Consider the following 23,244-nt stretch of genomic DNA (forward strand, 5'->3'; position numbering starts at 1 on the left):
CTAACAATATTCTGTCATACAAGTAAATCTACAAATACCCATAATACAGGAACATAAAATGAATCTGGAGTTGTAGGTTAGGAAGAAGACAGGAAATGATGGTACTTCCTCAAGCTGTACCAGAAATGAAGGCGTTGTGGAGACCGATTTGATTCAGATAAGTAATGGATTACATTTCAAGCTCTATTTACTTTCTGACAGTGTCTGTAAACATGCAGATAACTTAATGCCTCATGAAGAAGTAGTTGAGCCAGATGGGTTTCCAGGTTCCTTCCAACAAGCATTTGGGTTTTAGACAACATTTTTGGGTCTCACACATTGTGAACATTCTTCATATGCAGTCAAGTAATAGATACAGCAACAGAAGCTTCAATATCATTCATTCATGAATTTTGTAACGTTGAAGCAGGCTGTGCGTTTTAAAGACTACCCTAATCCAAAGACACTAAAGCTTCACTAAAATCATAGCAGCAAGACTGAAAGTGGTAGTGCGACCCAGGGTACAGCTGGAACAATCTTGGTTCATATAGGGGCACCATACGTTTGATTACCCTAGACTATTGGCCTGTTTAACTCTGGACAAGTCACATCCAATATTGTATTACAATGAAGTGCATGTTAACAGGACAAACTTGTTAAAAAATTCTAAGTTTGAAAGTGTTCATGGGTACCAAGTATAATAAAGATAGCTAGGTTGTTGTGGAATTTGAAACCAATGATATTAACCAAATTATTGTGAATAACGTTTATGTACTAAATATAGTTCTAAATGAGGATTATGATTCCTTTAGAAAACCTAAGCTTGGCTCATTCTCTGTGCCATATTGTATTGGGAGTTGACATTCATACCGGAAAATGGACAGATATCCCAAATTAGGCTACTGTAGTCTTCAGAATCCAAAATGTAACAATCTTTAAATGACTTTCAAATTGCCTTTAGAATGACACCTGTTCAGAGCATTTTTAATCCACCAGGTCCTGTTAGATCTTTCATTTCGGAAGACATATATGTGACCTTCATAATGCATTATTAAATGCTTATCTCTGTTCTGATATTTATGTACTATTGATCTTAAACACAAATCCAAATGGGTGCTGTTTATTTACAAACCTCTATAGCATCAAAACACTGAGGAAATGAAAAATTGATGAGATCTGTTTATGGAATTGTGTTTTCTACATTTTAACAAATATAGAATTCAAGATTGAGCTTCATAGTTTGAATCTAGGGTCCATTTTCCAAATAACAAATACCAGGAGCCGCACATGTATTACAGCTATTGGGGAAGCTAAGAAAATTAGAAAACAGTTGCTCAGCTCATGTTCTAGATGGTGTACTTAGTTCTAGAGGGCACAGGTTGTAGCTAATAGTAGCCACAATTGTTTTACAGTGGCAGAAACAATGCTCTGTTAATTGTCAAGAGAATGGAGAGGTATTGTTGTATTACAACAAATGAGAAGGTCACAGTATGATCAAAGAAATTTGTAATAAGGCTAGAACCCATCCAGGTTTAGTTCAAAGCACAAATTATACGGGGTTCTTGTTCTTAATGCAGATTAAATCAGTTAATGTGCATCTAAAATAGATTTACAGAGGGTCTCTAACAGTCTAAAGGATGTCTTTGGCATGTGCCCAACCACCCCAGAGAGGATATCTGGGCTGATACAAAAGTAACATTCAACATTCAAAAACCTTCCTCACCGTCCCTCCAACTAAGAGGGTTATTACGACTTTGACAGTCCCACAGGTGGACCGGCCAAAGCTTCGGGGAGGAAGCTGCAGTCATGCTGGCAGTGGCCCCCTCACGTCGGGCTGACCAGTGGGAACATTTTATTACAATGTTCCTGCTGGGATGACCGGCGGAAACAGTGCTACTGTATTAGTCTCAGCTCCCTTAAGGCCAATACCATAGCACAACTGCACCCTTGCAATGTGCATATTCCGAGGATGCTGGGCAGGGGGTGGGGCCTGCACTGCCTATGCCCTCTGTGACCCCCAGCACTGTTTCCACCAGTCTTTCAGTGGCCAGTACTGGCTGGCGGAAATTGGAGTTGTGATCAGCCCGGTGGCACTGAGTTCAGCACCGCTGTGGCTGACCATGAGTCCGACCGCCATCAGCCCGTCGGGAACCTTGTTCCTGTCATTGACAGCAGTCCCCTGGCAGTCCAACCGCCAGCGTTGTAATGTGGTGGCCGGACCTCCTCGAGTGCGGCGGTAAGACCACCAGACTTGTAATGAGGCCCTAAGTCTTTATTTCCATGTTCAGCAAAGAAGGCATTGGTCCAAGGTAAACAGTATAAATTTAGCAGAAAGAGGACAACTAAAAGTTTTGCAGGAAGGATGTGCTTTAGAATATTAATTAACCCAATTTGACAACAGGAGAACAGAATGAGGGTAGGGCGATATATATTTTGGGTTGATATTCAGGAATGAGCAGAAAGCATTGGCGCCCTTTTAATATGTCGGCTATCCAGAATTCTATCCTGCATTTCAAATTTATATCTATTATTTTTAATGTGTCCATGAGTCCACAATAAAATGCCATTTGTGTATATATGCAAGCTTTAATATTATACATTTATATTTTCGGATTTTTATATTTTTGTGTATAGTGATCATGCTTATAATCATGCTTATATATTTATTTTCCAGTGTATAAAGAAGTAAAAAACAAAGAAAAACATTTTCTCAGTTGAGGTGATTGGTCTTGATGCTGTGAAAGTGTATAACAGGGTCGTCTGTTCCTTGATGGGCAACGTGTTGGAGAAATTAAAACACCATATGGTGTGATTTATTGTTGATAATTCTGTGAATCCATAGGCTTGGATCAGAATTAGTAGCAAGAAAATGGAAAAAAATCCTAGTGAGAGGCACTACACAGGGCTGTTACCTGACACTGATCTGATTATTTTTATGAATTGGAACAGAACCAGGGTCAGGAAGGAAATAAAGGACATGTATTTTTAGGGAGTGCAGCATGGACTGCACATTTACAAATTATAACTAGCTAACCATATCATAATTATGTTTCTCAGATCTAAAATAATTTATAGCTTTAAGCACATTTTAAGTAGTTTCTAAACTTAACACAAATTTCAATAAGTCTGAGGTCCTGATTAGGACTTTCTCATTAGGTCCTGAATAGGACTTTATGTGATGAGGAGGCTCAGAGAACAAAGCAGATGCCACACAATTTTCAGTGTACCAAGGAGCATTACAGACTGCATAAGTCTTTGTTTGGTGCAATCCATCATGCTATTAGGAATCATTCTAGAGAAGATTTGGCCAAATAGGGTAAACACTGGGGGGCCTATTCACAAACTGTTTATTGTATTACATTTTGTAGTACTACAAATAAACTACAAAATGCTGTTCACAAACATTTATGAGGAGTTTATGCTTTCGGCCTCTTCTATCTTTTTCTGCACAGAGATCTCAGCCTCAACTGCAGAATCTCCGCACATGTAAGTATATGTTTTAGTAGTAAATGTGGGACTGACAGGGGCTGGAAAATGGGGAATACTTACTGCTTAAGAGGAGGAGTAAGGAGAGGTTTTCAAAGGTTTAAATAGGGGTTTACGGAGGGACGTATAGCCAGGCACAAAAAAATAAGTCAATTGCTGTATACAAACTGCAATTCTAAAGCTAGTACAGTCAAAAAGGGACTCAAAACAGTTGTATGTTACTTCAGCCCAGAGCTGAAGTAAGCCCAGCATCACAATGGCCAGCCACTGGTACTGCAACAACCTACCATGGAAAGTAATGGATGTAGTGTCTTAAAATAGAAGCCCATTAGAAATAAGGTTAAATAAAATAATTTTAAAAAGCTAAAAATATAAATAATTATAGTTTAATGTTTGGAAAAAATATAAACATATTACTTATTTGTATTTGTTTATAAAACATTTTAATAATCTTTTTTGCATTTAAAATAATGCAACAATGTTATTAAATATATTGAAATTATCTTTAATACATTTTATACAGTATTTTGAATTAATACATAATTGTTTTAATATAGGTGAGAACTTCTCTTCAGTTTAATATATTTACATTAATTAAAGATTTATATCAAATTTAGTTGCAGTGCTTTACCATTTGTTTCTTTCTTTCTATATTTAAACTAAATATATATAAACCTAATTTACATTATTATATATTTAAAATATTTTTACAAACGTTGCCTAAGTTTAATACACTTTTTTTTTCACTTTTCCCTATGCTTTACAATAGGGAGACTGCAGTCCATGCAGGTATCTCCCTATGGTAAAATATAGGGAAATGTTCTCTAAAGTTTACCATAGCAAAGTCTTCGCAGTCGAGACGGAGCTCTCTCCCCGTTATTGGCTCTTATTTCCAATGATAATAGTGTTAGTCTGGGGGCTGGGTTTATGTAGAGGGTACTAGATTGAAGTGCCATGAGTTCACACACTCTGTGCAGGTTGTCAGTGTACCACGTCATGAGAGTCTTGGTTCTGAAATTAGGTGGAGATGCATCGGCCAATGAGGGAACTGGCTTGGACTGAAGACCTGTAGGTCAGGAATTGACGACGCTCAGCCTTTTATGCCTCCTCGCGTCATTCATCACCACCCACTAACCCCTTGCCCACAAAGCCAGTGACTGCCTTGAACACTGCACCACACCAGATCACAGTAGAAGAGACAGTGACTCAGAACTTCTGCAAGTCAGTCTTGAATGTATGTTCTGCTTATTTTTGGCCATGCATTTGACTGTTACCGCTTGATCTCTTAGCTCTAAATGAAGTAATTGCTAGCTGATTCAGAGTTAGGTGAATGCTCCTATGAGGACAGTGGAGCCTTTTGGGTGACTGCCCTCTGATTAGATTTTTTTCCAGTTGCCTCTGTTGTAGCTAAGTGTCTTTGCTGCTCTTGAAAGAACAAAATATGTTTCTGCTCTTTTATAGTTAGACCTGGATTTCCTTCCACCTTTGCACTTTTTTCAGGCAATAGCATACATTTCTATAGTCAGGATAGCCGTTATGAATATTTGAGGCAGTTTTTTTTTTTTTTAATAAAAATAAATAACCTTTAATTAAAGTAACCTTTGGGTGATAAGATTGGATTTTTCCATCATAGTTCCTGATCAGATTTGGTTGAGTTCTAATTGTTCCAAGTAAACACATCCTTTTTGTTCTTATGATATTAAAAAATATTTAAATTTGTGTTGTAAAATAGAGACACTTAAAGGTAAAGTGACAGATCAAAAATTTCATCATAGGGTTTAGGTATAACAAAAACTAAAATAATTGATGTACCACTTAAATGATCTGCCTTCATATAAAATGTTTTTTGTTCACATACATTTTTGCTGCCTTTGTCCTGTCTAGTTTATCCCCTATCATTGTAATAGCTTTGTTAACTTATAGTTTTCTTTAAAATTGGAGGAAATCAATGAAACCATATTAAAAAAGCATCTTTTGTTTAACCATGTGTATTTCATGTTGTGAATTTCTGTTAATTTAAACGTTACAAAAAGTGGAATTCTGCCTTCTGTGTGGAGATTTACCTCACGTTTCATTCAGTGCTAAAGAAAGCTTGTTTATTTTTCAGATGATGACTTATGAGTGGTACTTGCCTAAAATGGCTAAGCATCTTCCAGACATCGTTTTTCCGGGGAACAAATGGAATCCTGTTCAAGGAGTGTTTCTTGATGGCAAGCGCACCTTTAATCTTGAGCGTTTTCTCAGGGTCAATAAACAGTAAGAATTTTTAATGCAGTACAGTTTCTTCTACAGTCTGAAGTAAATCACCACTCCATATGATTTATTCCAACTCTGTGGCAACAAGATATAACAGTCAAGCAGAAACCCTCCGCCCTCTCCAATCGTCATTGCTCCATCCCCCCACATTCCATATTACCTCACAACCTTCCACATTCCATTCCAGCAACACCAAACATCCTTCTCTTTTATGAACATTTACTATTGTCTTTCTTTTGTGAACATAACACATTCATTAAATGCTATCAGATAATCCTATGAATTATAACAAATTAAATATAACAAAAAATGTAACCATATCACTATATATATCTATAGAGCTTAACATTCTGAATCCTACGTATCTCAATTAATTATAAGTCATTTTAAATTTAATGGGTGTACGTATTTTCCTTCCCAATCTTCCCCCTTCTTCCTTCACACACACCATCCTCTTCTAGTGGCAAATCTTCAATTTTTTCATAATGACTTCCTGCTTCCCCCTGATCCATACTGTCTTCTATTTCCCACAACCAATCATCCTCCATCCAATCTCCCTGTTCATGATCTTTTTCTTTGCCTTTACACCTTGCTATGCGACTCATATGCCACACCTTATTATCACTTAATCTAGCTGCAATTTGTAGACATTCTACAACTTTCATGGGCTCAGAGTACACACTCTCACCTTTAGGTATGCTTTCTGCTTTTCTGACGTTCATCCATTCACCCACATCCACGTTCTCATCCTTAGCTCCCTTCTTGGAATCAAAATACTTTTTATACACACTCTAAGCTTTCAAAAATATTATACCTTACTGTCTCTGGTGACCTCTCAGCCTTCTGAGCACTGTCCATCCATGACTATCCTTAGTATAAGGCTCTGTTCCACGCATCAACACATGCGTGGAAAAGAGCCTTATACTAAGGATAGTCCTTAGAAGGCGTTACCATATATGCCAATAGAATTTTCTTGAACTCCACCACCCATTTTTCTCCATTGCTAGTAGCAATTTGAACTGTACCCTTATTCGCCCGATTAAAACACTCAACAGCACCATTTCCATCTGAATGGTACACAGAAGTCACTACATGATTCATCCCCATTCCTTTGAATAAACTCTTTAACCACTGTGGACTTAAACTGCGGACCATTGTCCCTCAACAATTTATTTGGTTATCCTTCCCTCAAATTAATACCACATCTAAAATCTTGATCACTGTTTCTGCATCCACCTTCTTTACCACTTCTAGTTCCACCCATTGGCTGAAAAGGTCAATTAACACAATGATATATTTGGTGTTCCCTAACTCATCACACATACAGGGCCCACAAAGTCAATCACTACCATTTCCCAAACCATCTTGGGACATTTCATTGTGCACAATGTTGGTTTTAAGGTCTTTGAACTCTTATCTGAATTTGAACATTATATACACTCTCTTACCATTCTCTCTATTTCAGAATCCATTCCAGACCAAAAATACATTGGCTTCACTCTTTTCTTTGTTCTGATTATACCAAAATGTCCTTCATGACATAATTCCAACACTTTTTTCTTTACGCTTTGAGGAGGAATCATCCTTCCACTTTGTATTACAAAGCCCGACTCAACCGCTAACTCATTCATGACTTCCCAAAATGCTTTTATTTCATCAGAACATTTCTTCTTGTCTTCCCATCCCTCCTGGATACTCTGTTTAAATTTGCACATAATTCTGTCCTCTCTGTACGCCTCCATCCAATCTTCGTTAACAATAGAATTCATGCCATCTTCATTAACATACACAACTTGGAAGTCATACCATTCATTCCGTGGAACCTCCTTTATGGCTAACAGCATATGGCTTAAGCAGTGAGCAACTTTATTCTGTACACCAGGCACATACTTTATTTGATAATTTTAGTCCTGTAACCTCATTGATAATCTTGCTATTCTTGCTGAAGCTTTCAAAAGCCCTTCTTTATTCAACACTTATACCCATGGTTTATGATCTGTTCTTACTTCAAACTCCGTGCCCCAAACAAAGGACCTAAAACATTCCATGCTCCATACACATGCTAATGTTTCCCCTCTCAATCACTGAGTATACCTCTTCTGCTGGTGTTAAACTTCTTGAGGCGAACCCAATTATCCATTCTTCTCCACACTCATTCCTTTCCTACTTGCATCTACTGTTCTTATACTATGCAAGGCTGGATCAAATCCATGAATAGGTGTCGCAGAACTCAACTCATTTTAAATATTCTGAAACTGCATTTCACACTCATCATTCAGCAAAAATGTGTTTTATCTTTTAGTAGTTTCCTCAAGGAGTATATTTTTTCTGAAAAGTTTTTTATAAACATGGAATAATATTCACCAAGCCCTAAAAACACATGCTGTTCATCCTTATTAGTTGGTGCAGGCGATTCCTTAATTGGTATAACTAACTCATTTGTTGGTGAAATACCATCCCCTCCAATGACCTGTCCCAAATATGTCAATTGTTTTTTTGCGAATTTGCACTTAATATATTCTGCCGTTAACCCATTATATCTCAACCTTCTCAACATACTCCTCAACCTTTCATCGTGCTACTGTTGGTTATTTCCCATAATTAGAACATTGTCTTGAAAATACAAGACTCTAACAGTTCCTTTCAAAATTTTGCTTATCAATCTCTGAAAAACTAATGCAGCTGATGCTAGCCCAAAAGGCATCTGAATAAACTGAAAACATCCATAAGGTGTAATAAATGCTATAATCCTTCTGCTCCTTTCATGTAAAGGCACTTGATGGTGTGCTGATGCAAGATCCACCATTGAGAAACATTTAATTCCTTTTATTTTTGTTAATAACGTGTTAGTCTTTGGTAATGGATACTTATCCACCAAGATTTGTTTATTTACATATCTTAAATCAATGCATAACTGTATTTTGCTGTAAAAATCTTTGCTGCACCTCTCGTCCCACGTTGTCACTGCCATTCAATAATAATACGTGTTCTTTCCCATTAGGATTAAGAATGATATCCAAACTCTTCTGGTCCCTCCACCCCAACACACAAGGACCATGTTTAACCACATACAATTTAACCATAGCTTAGCAACCTTTACATTTAAATGAAACTTCTCTATTTCCCACAATGGCTATAGACTCACCAGTGAATATTTCTGGACAAATATCTGATTCCTTTAATTTTTTTCCAATAGCATTTTCAAATTTACTTTTCCACATTTCCATGTTAATGAGAGTGTTAGAAATGGGGGTCTTTGGTTGGCAGTCAGGTTAGCCCCTGTCCAAGCAAGGACCCTCACTCTAGTCAGGATAAAGGAGAATTACCCTCACCTAACCCCCTCACCCACTTGGCAGCTTGGCATGAGCAGGCAGGCTTAACCTAAGAAGCAAGGTGTAAAGTATTTGTACCAACACACACAGTAATTCAGTGAAAACACTACAAAATGACACAAAACAGATTTAGAAAAATATGATATTTATCTAAACAAAACAAGACCAAAATGGCAAAAATCCAACATACACAGTCAAGTTATGAATTTAAAAAGCGAAAGAGTCTTAAATCCTTTAGAAAACAGTGAGAATATTGTTAGTGTACAAAAGTACCTCAGTAGCGTAAAAATAAAGCTGCACGGGCGAGTGTGCGTCGGAAAAGGCCAGCGATGCGTTGATTTCTCACTCGCAAGCGATAGCGTGCGTTGTTCCTCGTCGGGTCGGCGTGCGTGGTTCCTTCTCTTCCTCAAGAGAGAGATGCATCGATCTGGACGGGCACCTCAGGTCTGGGCAATGTCCCATCCGCGATGCCGGTGGAGGGTCGATTTTAGCCCCGAGGCCCACGCCCATTGTTTTTCAGCCACGAAGCAGATAGTGCATCAAAAGTTTCCCCGCACGGTGGTCTTTGCATGGTTTTCTGTTCTCTTACACCAGCTGCACCTTTCAAGGCCCAGAGACAGGTTAGGGCACAACTTGGCAGGCAGTTCTCTCAACAGAAAGCCCAAGTGCTGGCAGAGAGAAGCTTTGTTGTCCCTGAGAATTCAACAACAGGAGGCAAGCTCAGTTCAAGCCCTTAGAGATTCTTCACTAGTGGGAAGTCACACTAAATTCAGTCTTTGTCCTCTCTCAGGCAGAAGCAGCTACTGCAGGCCAACAAAGATTAGCACAGTCACAGGCACAGGGGCAGTACCCGTTCTCCAGCTCTTCTCCTTGGCAGAGGTTCTTCTTGGTTCCTGAAGTAATTGATTTTCAGGGGTTTTGGGTGCACTTCTTATACCCTTTTCTGCCTTTGAAGTACACATACTTCAAAGGAAAGTCTCTGTTGTTTTCAAGATCCTGCCTTGCCCAAGCCAGGCCCCAGACACACACCAGCGAATTGGGTGAGGCACAGCCCTTTCAGATGTGAGTGACCACTCCTCCCCTCAGCCCAGATAGCCCATCAGGATATGCAGGCTACACCCCAGCTCCCTTTGTGTCACCGTCTAGAGGAGAGGTGCAAACAGTCCAACTGTCAAACTGACCCAGACAGGGAATCCACAAACAATCAGAGCCACAGAATGGTTTAAGCAAGAAAATGCCTACTTTCTAAAAGTGGCATTTTCAAACACACAATCTAAAAAACAACTTCACTAAAAGATGTATTTTTAAATTGTGAGTTCAGAGACCCCAAACTCCAAATGTCTATCTGCTCCCAAAGGTGATCTGCGCTTTAATAATATTTAAAGACAGCTCCCGTGCTAACCTGTGAGGGAGATAGGCCTATCAACAGTGAAAAACAAATTTGTCAGTATTTCACTGTCAGGACATGTAAAACACATAAGTAAATGTCCCACCTTTAACATACACTGCACCCTGCCCATGGGGCTACCTAGGGCCTACCTTAAGGATGCCTAACATGTATAAAAAGGGAAGGTGTAGGCCTGGCAAGTGGGTACACTTGTGAAGTTGAATTGGCAGTTTAAAACCACACTCACAGACAATGCAGTGGCAGGTTTGAGCCATGTTCACAGGGCTACTTATGTGGGGGAGCACAACCAGTGCTGCAGACCCACTAGTAGCATTTGATTTACAGACCCTGGGCACCTCTAGTACACTTCACTAGGGACTTACTGGAAAATATGCCAATCATGGATAGCCAATGTACACATTAAATTTATACATGGTACACTTACACTTTAGCACTGCTCAGCAGTGGTAAAATTGTCCAGAGAAAACAAATCAGCAAAAACAGAGTCCAGCACATAGAGACCACCTGGGAAGTAGAAGCAAAAGGTTAGGGGAGACGATGCCAGGTCTAACAGATAGTGAAAGGTCAACCAGAGTCCGCTACCAGGATCACAGGAAGACCTGCCACCTTCACTTCACATTTTGGTTTATTTCTGAAATCTGAACCTACATCCAAAACTTCATCATCAACAATTAAAACACAATCATTCTCAGATCGCTCATCATCTGATGTTGACTCCTTTTGAGAATCAGAAATACACTGTATTTTTCCTCTCTTGTCTCTACGTGTACATGTCCATGCAAAATGACCAATTAAACCGCACACATAGCACTTTTGATCTCTTGCTTTGCACATTTTACTGTTCGCTAAATGCTCTTGACTGCCACATCTGTAACATGTCAAAGTTCCTTGAGATACTTCCCCACTTATACTACTTCCCACATGAATCTCTTCTTTTTGACTCCCCCTTCCCTCATTACTTCTACTTGCAAGATTTTTTTCTTCTTTGTTACAATACTTTTTTCCACATATTTTAGAACTTTCTGCTTTCCTTGCCATTGCTAACACAACCTTCAAGGTAGCATCTCCACTCGCCCACAATCTTTCTTGCACCCTTTTTATTGTTAACGTGCATTATAATTTGATCCCTAAGTAACTCCTCCTGTACCTGTCCAAAATTGCATGGAATTGCTAGTTTCTTTAATGCAGATACATAATCATTGTCTCCCTCTCTCCTTGCTTACGGTGAAAACAATGTATATCTATCAATAGCTATGCACATCGTAGGTGAGTAATACTTTTCCTAAATCATCTAGTGCATTTTTATAAACATTATCTTCATCAACACCTCTCTGTTTTTTCTCTATTTGATTGTACTGCCTAATACCCCCTGGACCCAAAGAATTAACAAAATTCCCCTTTTGTACCTGGTGTTAATATTTCGTTATCAGTAGTTGCCATATAGTTCTTGCCATTTCATACGAAGTTCCCCAGGTTCAGGCAAAAATTCTGTGGGTGGAGTAAAAGTAAATGTTTGTGCCGCTCACATAGTTTAAAATAGTTCACTAACTATATTTAAATGTAATGTTATTAATGGTGTGCGCATCACCAAAGTGAACGCACTGCTACAATACTGTTTTGCTGTGTGCATCACTGTTGACTATAAAGTTAACAATGCTGATAAACTTGTGTATATCACTTTAACCGGTTCTGTGCCTTCGACGAGGTGACCTCGTCCAAGGCTCCAGTTCCCGTGTGCCTTGGACGAGATCACCCCGTCCAAGTCACAGGAACTGGGGGGAGCGCTAGCGCTCCCCCCCTGTGCTCCCCCCCCCCCCAAGGCAGGGATGGAAGGGGAAGCCATTCCCCTTCCACCCCCCCCCCCCCCACACACCCCCTTTGTGACGGCAGCGCGCGAGCCCGCACTGATTTGTCAAGGGCCTCCCCCATCGCGCAGAGAAATGTTTTGCATTTCTCTTTTGATCACGTGGGGGAGGCAAGGAGAGGCTTCAAAGGGAAGCAAATGTCTTTCCTTCCCTTTGAAGTCTCTCCAAGTGTTTCAAAAGCCGGATTGCTTGCATTCCGGCTTTTGAAACGCCCACTAGACACCAGGGATGTCTTTTTTTGGTCTTTTATTGTTGTGAAATAGACATAAGGGAGCGACCCCTTGGGCAAGGGTCGCTCCCAATGGGGGGCATTTTTTAGGAAGGCCTTTTCTGCCCCCCTCGGGGGTAGATCAGCCCATTTTGATTAGGCCGATCTGCCCCCAAGGGGGGCAGAAACCACTAGGCACCGGGGATTTTTTTTGTTTTTTTTTTTGTTTTACAGATGGGGAGCGACCCATTAGGCAAGGGTCGCTCCCCTGGGGGGCAAATTGTATTTAGACCATTTCTGCCCCCCTTGGGGGCAGATTGGCCGATTTTAGGTCCAGAACCACTAGGCAAAAGTGTTTTTTTGGCCAAATTTTGATGTTTGCAAAGGATTCTGGGTAACAGAACCTGGTCAGAGCCCCGCAAGTCACCCTATCTTGGATTCCCCTGGGTTTCTAGTTTTCAAAAATGCGCTGGTTTGCTAGGTTTCCCCAGGTGCCAGCTGAGCTAGAGGCCAAAATCCCCAGGTACGCACTGTTTTCTATGAAAAAATGTGATGTGTCCACGTTGTGTTTTCGGCCATTTCCTTTCGTGGGCGCTAGGCCTACCCACACAAGTGAGGTACCATTTGTATCGGGAGACTTGGGGGAACGCTGGATGGAAGGAAATTTGTGGCTCCTCTCAGATTCCACAACTTTCTGTCACCGAAATGAGTGGAAAAATGTGTTTTTTTTTTTTTTAGCCAAATTTTGAGGTTTGCAAAGGATTCTGGGTAACAGAACCTGGTCAGAGCCCCACAAGTCACCCCATCTTGGATTCCCCTAGGTCTCTAGTTTTCAACAATGCACAGGTTTGGTAGGTTTCCCTAGGTGCCGGATGAGCTAGAGGCCAAAGACTACAGGTAGGCACTTTGCAAAAAACACCTCTGTTTTCTTTCAAAAAATGTGATGTGTCCACGTTGCGTTTTGGGGCGTTTCCTGTCACGGGCGCTAGGCCTACCCACACAAGTGAAGTATCATTTTTATCGGGAGACTTGGGGGAACGCTGGGTGGAAGGAAATATGTGGCTTCTCTCTGATTCCAGAACTTTCTGTCACTAAAATGTGAGGAAAATGTGTTTTTTTTAGCCAAATTTTGAGGTTTGCAAAGGATTTTGGGTAACAGAACCTGGTCAGAACCCCACAAGTCACCCACTGTTGGATTCCCCTACGTCTCTAGTTTTAAAAAGTGCACAGGTTTGGTAGGTTTCCCTAGGTGCTGGCTGAGCTAGAGGCCAAAATCTACAGGTAGGCACTTTGCAAAAAACACCTCTGTTTTCTTTCAAAAAACGGGATGTGTGCACGTTGCGTTGTGGGGCATTTCCTGTCGTGGGCGCTAGGCCTACCCACACAAGTGAGGTATCATTTTTATCGGGAGTCTTGGGGGAACGCTGGTTGGAAGGAAATTTGTGGTTCCTCTCTGATTCCAGAACTTTCTGTCACCAAAATATGAGGAAAATGTGTTTTTTTTTTAGCCAGATTTTGAGGTTTGCAACGGATTCTGGGTAACAAAACCTGGTCAGAGCCCCACAAGTCACCCCATCTTGGATTTCCCTAGGTCTCTAGTTTTCAAAAATGCATAGGTTTGGTAGGTTTCCCTAGGTGCCGGCTGAGCTAGAGGCCAAAATCTACAGGTAGGCACTTTGCAAAAAACACCTCTGTTTTCTTTAAAAAAATGTGATGTGTCCACGTTGCATTTTGGGGCGTTTCCTGTCGCGGGCGCTAGGCCTACCCACACAAGTAAGGTATCATTTTTATCGGGAGACTTGGGGGAACATAGATTAGCAAAACAAGTGTTATTGCCTTTTGTCTTTCTCTACATTTTTTCCTTCCAAATATAAGAGAGTGTGTAAAAAAGACATCTATTTGAGAAATGCCCTGTAATTCACATGCTAGTATGGTCACCCCGGAATTCAGAGATGTGCAAATAACCACTGCTCCTCAACACCTTATCTTGTGCCCATTTTGGAAATACAAAGGTTTTCTTGATAGCTATTTTTCACTTTTTATATTTCAGCAAATGAATTGCTGTATACCCGGTATAGAATGAAAACGCACTGCAGGGTGCAGCTCATTTATTGGCTCTGGGTACCTAGGGTTCTTGATGAACCTACAAGCCCTATATATCCCCTCAACCAGAGGAGTCCAGCAGACGTAACGGTATATTGCTGTCGAAAATCTGACATTGCAGGAAAAAGTTACAGAGTAAAACGTAGAGAAAAATTGCTGTTTTTTCACCTCAATTTCAATATTTTTCTTTTTTTTTCAGTTGTTGTTTTCTGTAGGAAACTCTTGTAGGATCTACACAAATGACCCCTTGCTGAATTTTGTCTACTTTTCAGAAATGTTTAGGTTTCTGTGATCCAGCATTGGTTTCACGCCCATTTGTCACTGACTGGAAGGAGGCTGAAAGCACAAAAAATTGTAAAAATGGGGTATGTCCCAGTAAAATGTCGAATTTGTGGTTGAAACATTGGGTTTTCTAATTGAAGTCTGCCTGTTCCTGAAAGCTGGGAAGCTGGTGATTTTAGCACCGCAAACCCTTTGTTGAAGCCATTTTCAGGGAAAAAACCACAAGCCTTCTTCTGCAGCCACTTTTTTTGAAAAAAACAAAATTTTCACTGTATTTTGGCTAATTTCTTGGCCTCCTTCAGGGGAACCCACAAGTCTGGGTACCTCTAGAATCCCTAGGATGTTGGGAAAAAAAGGACGCAAATTTGGCTTGGCTAGCTTATGTGGACAAAAAGTTATGAGAGCCTAAGCGCAAACTGCCCCAAATAGCCAAAAAAGGGCATGGCACAGGAGGGGGAAAAGGCCTGGCAGCGAAGGGGTTAAATTTAACTTCCTTAGTGGTGTGCATCTCACTGAAATGAACGCACTATTTAGATATTACTCCAGTGTGAGATCACCGTTATCTGTAAAGTTAATACTGTTGATTGGTGTGCGTATCACTGATGGGAACGCACAAAATCGTATTCCATTTTCATTTTTTTCTAAATTTTATTATTCAGTAGTTACAGGTGTGCATATCACCGTTATGAATGCACCGTTTAAGAAGTGGGCGTGTAATCAGCAACTCACACTGTGACATCTTCACGTACATAATGTAATACATACGTTATGACGCCTGCACTTTACTCGCCGTAGTCTCTTCATTGTGTTCCTCCTCTGCTGCACGCGCTTATAGAAAGCATCACAAGTACACACGCTGCACGGAAGGTAAGCGCACGTTGTCTGTTAATATCTTCCCTAATAAAATTAACTATTGAAATACCGAAATCACTTTCCTTCAGTTCCGTACATCTTCTTCAAATGTTGCGCTCAGTGGCGTAGCGTGTGGGGTGCAGGGGGGGCCGGCCGCACCGGGCGCAACATCTTGGAAGAGACTCGAGTGCTAAAATCCACGGGTTAGGGGGCGCAAATTACTTGCCTTGCCCCGGGTGCTGACAACCCACGCTACGCCACTGGTTGCGCTTGACCCAAGCCATGCTTGGTTCCTTCACTTCAACGTCGCATGTCCGCACAACACGAACGTCTAGTAAACTCAGTCTCCTTTGCACGTGAAGGTCCTCACTGAGTTGTGCTTGTCACCATTCTGTAGTAAATCACCACGCTAAATGTGATTTAGATATTCCAACTCTGTGACAAGACATGACAGACAAGCAGTACCCAGACGCCCTCTCCAACCGTCGTCCCTACAACCCCCCACATTCCATATTACCTCATAACCTTCCACATTCCATTCTAGGAAAACCACACAGTCGTTAACATACTCGCTCATGCCAAATCATGTATACATCGGCATTTTCTTTTCTTTGTTACACTGGACACGTTAGAGAATAATAAATTACATGGACGGAGTTATTTAAATGCATTCGGTACAGTCAGTGCAATTAAGACATCCTTGATGAGAGGATTGTCAATGGTATGCCATGTATTTGAGATATTTCACTGTGCCCTGTTGTCCTTAGTCTGTTGCATAGACGTTGCATGCACGAATGCCACTGGGCACCTCCAGTGTTCGTATTTTCATATGGGAGGTATATTGATATGTTCATGTGGAGGTAAGTGGTAGATGTAATGTTTAGGTATTAATGTTATATCCATACCATGATTTGCAAGGGATTTGTTCATCTTTCACATGCTTGTAGGTCTAGGGTCAGGGTCTATATAACTAGAAGGTAACTATAACTCGCGCCTTCACCATGCACTGCTAATTACCCCAGGTATTCCAGCACTCATAATGACTTTTATAATGTCAATAAAAATATCAATGACACATTAGCAGTCAAATTATTGAAGAAAAACTGTGCATGGTGGGGGCGTGAGTTATGATTCTTTGAAAAAAAAACTCTAACTATAACTGCTGAATTTCTATGGTATATGGTATACCTGTGTGTGTATGTGTGTGTGTCTGTCTGTCTGTCTTACATTACCTACTGGTAACTGCCAGTACGTGGTTATAATTAGGACCATGTTTCCATAGAAAAAGCATTTCTTGACTTGCCTACATCTTTTGCACCATTTGACGAACTGTCACAAAATGTTCTAAAAAAAAAAAAAAGTGTTCTGTAGAATCTTGTTGTACATGGGAAGTTTTGGGGGGATCCGCCAAGCGGGGGCCAAGAAAAGGGGAGTCAAAAAAAGTGTTTCCCATGTTAATACCCATTGAGATTTTAGACGCGTCTACAGCCCGAACAGCTGGATGGAATTACACCAACTTTGGCAGGATGGTAGCTCTTGGTCCAGAAAGAGTGCATTTTGTGTAATCTGTTCAGTAGATTTTTAAATATTAAAAGAAAATTAAATATAGATATCTAGAGGTGCAAGCATTTTGCAAATCTACCCGTGGCAAATTCGCCAACCCCCGAGCCACAGAAACTCCTAATTGTCTGGCTGCACCCTGATCTGAAAGTTGCGGCCGCCATCATGTATAACAGGGAATGGTCTCAGGGGCTGAAACGTGGTGGTAAAAAATGTGCACAGTGGGTTTAGGGGTCTGGGTGGAGGTACTCTGACCCCAGGAATGAAGTGGGAAAGTGATTTTATGACAGGTTGTGTGTTTTATTAAAAATGGTAAGGTTTTTGTTGTTTTTCTTTACCATGATGTGGATATTCAGGAATCCGCAGCAGCACCCAGCGCGATCCCCTGTGTACATTCCAGCAAATATTGGAGGGAAAAAAAACCCACAAAAAAAGACTTTGGCACACTCATGCATCCACTCAAACAGTTATGGAGATACTCAAGGAGGCACTCAGCTAGTCATGTAGCTACTCACACTCAATACTCTCACTTACTCACAGACGCACTCAGAGACTCATGAACCCACTCACAGACTCATTCAAACATTTACACAGACACTCATAGACTCACTCAAAGGCTCATGCACCCACTCACAGACTCACTCAAACATTTACACAGACACTCATAGACTCACTCAAAGGCTCATGCACCCACTCACACTCACTCAGACACTAAAGTACCCACTCAGACACCCACTAAGAGAATGACAAACCCACTCACAGATCCGCTCACTCACTCACGCACCCATTCACAAACCCACTCAAAGATCCACTCACTCATTCACAGACTCACTCACCCCCACTTATGCTCCCACTCATGCACTCATTCACAGACCCACTCACACCCACACTCAGAGACCCACTCAGAGACTCATGCACCCTGACCCCTTAGCTTCTTCTTTTTTTTTTTTTTTTTTTTTTTAATTTTGCTTGTTTTGAATAGAGCACCCTAGTGTGCTAGGTCCCAGAGGATTTTTTTCAAAACAAGGAAGAGGCGCCCGGGGCCCCCCTCCTAAGGTTCTTTGAGCCCCGGGGACCACCACCTGACTTGGCCGTTGTCTTTAATAATGGAGGGGGACCATGTGGACCCCCCTCCTCAGCTTCTAAGAAGCCCTGGGAACCACTGCCTTGCTTTGTTTCAGATCAGTGATGGGGGGGCCACGTGGGCCCCCCTTCTGGGCCATATATACGACCCAGGGATCACCACCTCACCAGGGCTGGCCTGTGCTCAGAGAAGGACATCCTCCCCCCCCCCCCCCCCCCCGGGAGTCAATTGTGGCCCTGGGGTCTGCCATCCCCAGAACCGGCTCTTGCTATGTCCCATGGGTGCCCACCCCGGCACATAGTTGTTTGCTCTCACTTGGCGGGAGCTTTAACAGCTCCCACCAAGTTAGAGCAAACACAAACTCTGCTCCCAGGAAGCGAGAGCTGTCAAACAGCTCTTGCTTGCTGGGAGCAGAGTTTTTGTCTGTTTCTGCAGGCAGGGAAACATATGAAAGGATTGCTCTCACACAGAGGGAGCTGCATGTTTAGCATCTCCCTGTATGTGAGAGCAATGCCAGTTCCTGTAGGAGGCAGGGAGATGGCTGAGACTGTAGGGGCATTCAGGTTACCCTGCGGTTTCTAACACTGCTGACTGGGTACCTTGGGGGAGCACCCAGGAGACATGGCTGGGCCCCGGTGGATGGTGTCCCCTGGGCTGAAATTGGCCTGGGGCGGGGGCCACGTGGCCCCTATTAAATAAATAGCCACGTGGCCCCCCTCGCCTATTAAAATCTGAAAGCCTTTGTGGTGGTGAATGCATCTTTGGTCTATTGGAGCGCAGTCTATATGTGACAAGTGGTTTCTTTCTTGTCCTCTTCTGGTGAGGGCAGAGTCCATGGTTCTCTCTTTAAATAGCCAAGTGTATGCAAATGTACAAACCTCCTGGAAGCTGCACCTGCTTGGCCCCACCGCACCCACCTTAGTAGTATGCAAAGGTCTTCCTGCCTTTTTGCAAGGATGATGGGCAACTTATCAAGGGGCCCCCAGTGTGTTTTCAGCAGATTTTGGTGGCGTATTCTGGATGCTGAGGAATATGAGGACATCTCCACAAAACAAAGAAGCATTTACCTTGTATAGATAAAAGGAACTCCCCTGGTTTTGTGAAGATTTATATCTTTGTAGTCTCAGTGGCCTCTCAATAGGAGGATTCATGTTATCACAGAATTCTATTGAACAACACACCAGGAACAATCATGTTGCCAAAACACACACACAAGGTCACTGGTGACATTTCCTTGTGCTCCATTACAAACCTGTAGTGTATAATACATACTGGACATTTACCCAAGGAGGCAGAAAAATCTCCTCTTGGGTACATAATTTGCGCACAGCTGTGGACTCTTGTTAGATAAAACGGCAGGTGAGGTTCCTTTGTGGCCAAGTCACTCTCACAGTTACTGACACACTCACACATCTACTCACAGACGTACTCAGAGACTCACTCAGACACTCATGCACCCACTCAGACACTCATGCACCCACTCAGAGACTCTTGTACTCACTCACAGGCCACTCACACATTCATGCATCCACTCACAGACCCTCTCAGACATTCATGCACCCACTAACAGATACACTCAGGCTCCTGCACCCATGCACAGATCCACTAGGAAACTCATGCACTTACTCGCACTCACTCGTGCCCCACTCACAGACCTAAACACACTCAAACACCCACTCAGACTGTCACCCACCCATTCACAGTCCCACTCAGACACTCATGCACACAATCATAGACACATTCAAACAATTACGTACCTACTCAGAGACCCACTCAGACAGCCATGCATCCACACACAGACATACTCAGTCAAAAATCCACTCAGATTCATTCACCCCCTCACAGACCCACGCACCAACTTACAAGCCCACTGAGGTACTCATGCACACACTCACAGACCCACTTAGAGACGTATGCATGCAGGGTTGGGTTGTTATAGGGGGTTAGCTGCAGGGCCTGGCCGCAGGCTAGGGGCTGCAGCCAACCCCCGCCGCGCACGGCCAAAGGCCATACGTGGCGTGGGGTTGAGGGTTGGGTGGTTTTAGGGGGTTAGCTACAGGTCTTGGCCCTGCGGCCAACTCCCCATGTGCGGCTGTGGTGCGACATAACGTTGAGTAATTAAAATTACTTTACATTAAAAAAAATAGAGATTCATTCAAATAAACAAAGGTTACAGGCATGTTATAGTTAGGATACAAATGTATTCGCTCAAAACAATGGAAATTCAGCAGATATAGTTATGGTTAGCTCAAGTAACTATAACTTCTGCACTAAGGTAACTATACCTCACGTTCTCACCAGGCACTGCTAATTACCCTACATATTTCACATATTTCATCAGTCATAACATCTTTTAATATATCATTGATAATATTACTGCAGCATTTGTAATAACATTATTGGTGAGAAAACTGTGCATGGCGAGGGCATGAGTTATAGTTACCTTAGTGTACGAGTTATAGTTACTTGAGATAACAGTAACTAAGAATTGCATGAGCCCATGTCAAACAATCTTTAAGGTGTGCCACTTTTCCCCAAAGCAGTTTGTGCTTGATAGTATTCCCTTTGGAGTCTCTGAATCCATTCAGGGGCCAATAATGTAGATTTTCATTTTAAGACTGGCACAGTCATCAACGTATTGGAATACATGTTATAATGAATTCACTGACTAATGAAGTTGCAAAAGCAGGGATCTAGATTGAATTGGTGTAGTAGCTGCAATTACTCGTTCTCACACGAGGGTGGATGATGACATCATGGCTGCCATCACTACTTTATGCAGTAGCGCTCCCTTACCTAAAATAATATCCAGAAAAATATTCCTATCTGCTGAATTCCCTAAATATTCCTTTTGCCTCCATCTCCATGATGGGTAATCGAGTGATACCAACCAGGACCACAGGCTGGAATTAATCATACCAGCAGGTAAGAAGTTAGCGCCTGCACTTGCTGGTCTGGTGAATACAGTTTCCTTACTCCAGAAACTCTGTTGGTGGCATGGTCTGTACAAGCAGGTGAAACAGTATATCCTTAGTTGTGACCTCTCCAATATGTGTATTTAGATGTTTGCGGACCTCTAAACTTGGACATGCATTTAAATTCATTCTACTTGCTGTAGCTTCGTGTTCTAGATTTCTATGGTTGTGGCCATAGTGATCAGCAGACGCTCAAACTGTTATTAAAGATTTGCAAGTCTTTGTGGGGACACATGCAGTAGAAGCATTCCACTCAGCACAACAAAACCACAAGCCGAGTGGCAGTCCCTCCTACGGAATCCAGCTCTTCTTCCTGGAATTTCCTTGGTCCGGAAGTGTTCTAACTATGTGGTGTCAGAGGTCCAGTACATATACTCCTTTCTGTCTTTGAAGTAGGCAAACTTCGAAAAGAAGTCTTTGTAGAGCACAAGACCTTGCATTTCTGTGCCCTGGCCCCAGACACACTCCAGGGGGTTGGGAACTGATTTGTGTGAGGACAGGCATAGCCCCATTCAGGTGCAAGTATGAACTCCACCCAGCACTCTAGCTCCGGAAGACCCGTCAGCCTGGTGGTGGACCATCAGGATATGCAGGGAATACTGCATCTCCCTTTGTGTGACTGTCTAGAGTGACCACACAAGCAGCCCAACTGTCATCCTGACCCAGACGTGTATTCCACAGACAGGCAGAGCCACTGATAGGTTAATCAAGAAAAAGCCCACTTTCTAAAAGTGGCATTTTCAAACTTACAATTCAAAAATCAACTTCGCTTAGAGATGTATTTTTAAATTGAGAGTTCAGAAACCCCAAACTCCATATCTTTATCTGCTCCCAATGGGAAATCACACTTAAAAGATATTTCAAGGCAATCCCTATGTTACCATGTGGGAGAGATAGTCCTTACAATAGTGAAAAACGAATTGAGCAGTATTTCACTATCAGGATATGTAAAACACACCAGTACGTGTCCTACCTTTTATAAACACTGCACCTTGCCCATGGGTCTGCCTTGGGCCCAAGTTTGGGGTGACTTACATGTAGAAAAAAGGAAGGTTTGGACCTGGCAAGTGGGTGCACTTGCGAGGTCAAAATGGCATTTTAAAACTCTGCACACTCAGACATTGCACTGGCAGGTCTGAGATATGTTTACACTGCTACTCATGTGGGTGGTACAATCCATGCTGCAGGCCCACTAGTAGCATTTGATTTACAGGCCCTGGGCACACATAGTGCACTTTACTAGGGACTTACTAGTAAAACAAATATGCCAATCATGGAAAACCAATCACCAGTACTTTTTAGACACAGAGGCCCTGCTTACAACCCTGGCGGAAAATGCTGCTTATCGCCGTGCCGACGGCCGCCAAGATACCGTGACCGCGGCGGTAATCCGCCACGGGTATTATGACCCACACAGAGAATACCGCCACAATACAGACACCCACATAAGTCCACCACACCAAAGCTCAGTGATAAACTGGAGATAGCAAAACCACACCGTTATGCCAACAGGAATCCGCCTACAGTATCACGACCCACGAATCAACGCGGCGGTCTTTCAACCGCGGTATTCCATTGGCGGTACACACTGCTGCGCTCGAAATACACAAACACTTTAAAAACCACACCACATTGGACAATTCAAATTACACACACCTGACACACATACACACACCACACCCTCACACTCATACCACTATAAAACACACAACTACATTACCCACAACCCCTTACAATGAAAAAAGAGACCAAGCATAGAGAGAAAAACAAAGAGCACCCACTCAATCAGAGGCACAGAAAACCATCACCCATACACCATCCACGCACATCACAGTATACACCCCAACACATCAC

At 42.1% G+C, this 23,244-nt stretch overlaps 1 protein-coding gene across 3 annotated transcripts in view; it reads left to right on the top strand.

The window, feature by feature from the left end:
- TMEM260 (transmembrane protein 260) overlaps nt 1-23,244 on the top strand; it is a 413,639-nt gene that overhangs the window by 266,399 nt on the left and 123,996 nt on the right. For all 3 annotated transcript variants that reach the window (XM_069207434.1, XM_069207432.1, XM_069207433.1), the window contains one exon: nt 5,573-5,721. In XM_069207434.1, the coding sequence (XP_069063535.1) occupies nt 5,573-5,721 (149 nt within the window). The remainder of the gene's footprint in view (nt 1-5,572; nt 5,722-23,244) is intronic.

Source organism: Pleurodeles waltl, chromosome 9 (genome assembly GCF_031143425.1).
Source record: "Pleurodeles waltl isolate 20211129_DDA chromosome 9, aPleWal1.hap1.20221129, whole genome shotgun sequence".
In the NCBI taxonomy this organism is placed as follows: domain Eukaryota; kingdom Metazoa; phylum Chordata; class Amphibia; order Caudata; family Salamandridae; genus Pleurodeles; species Pleurodeles waltl.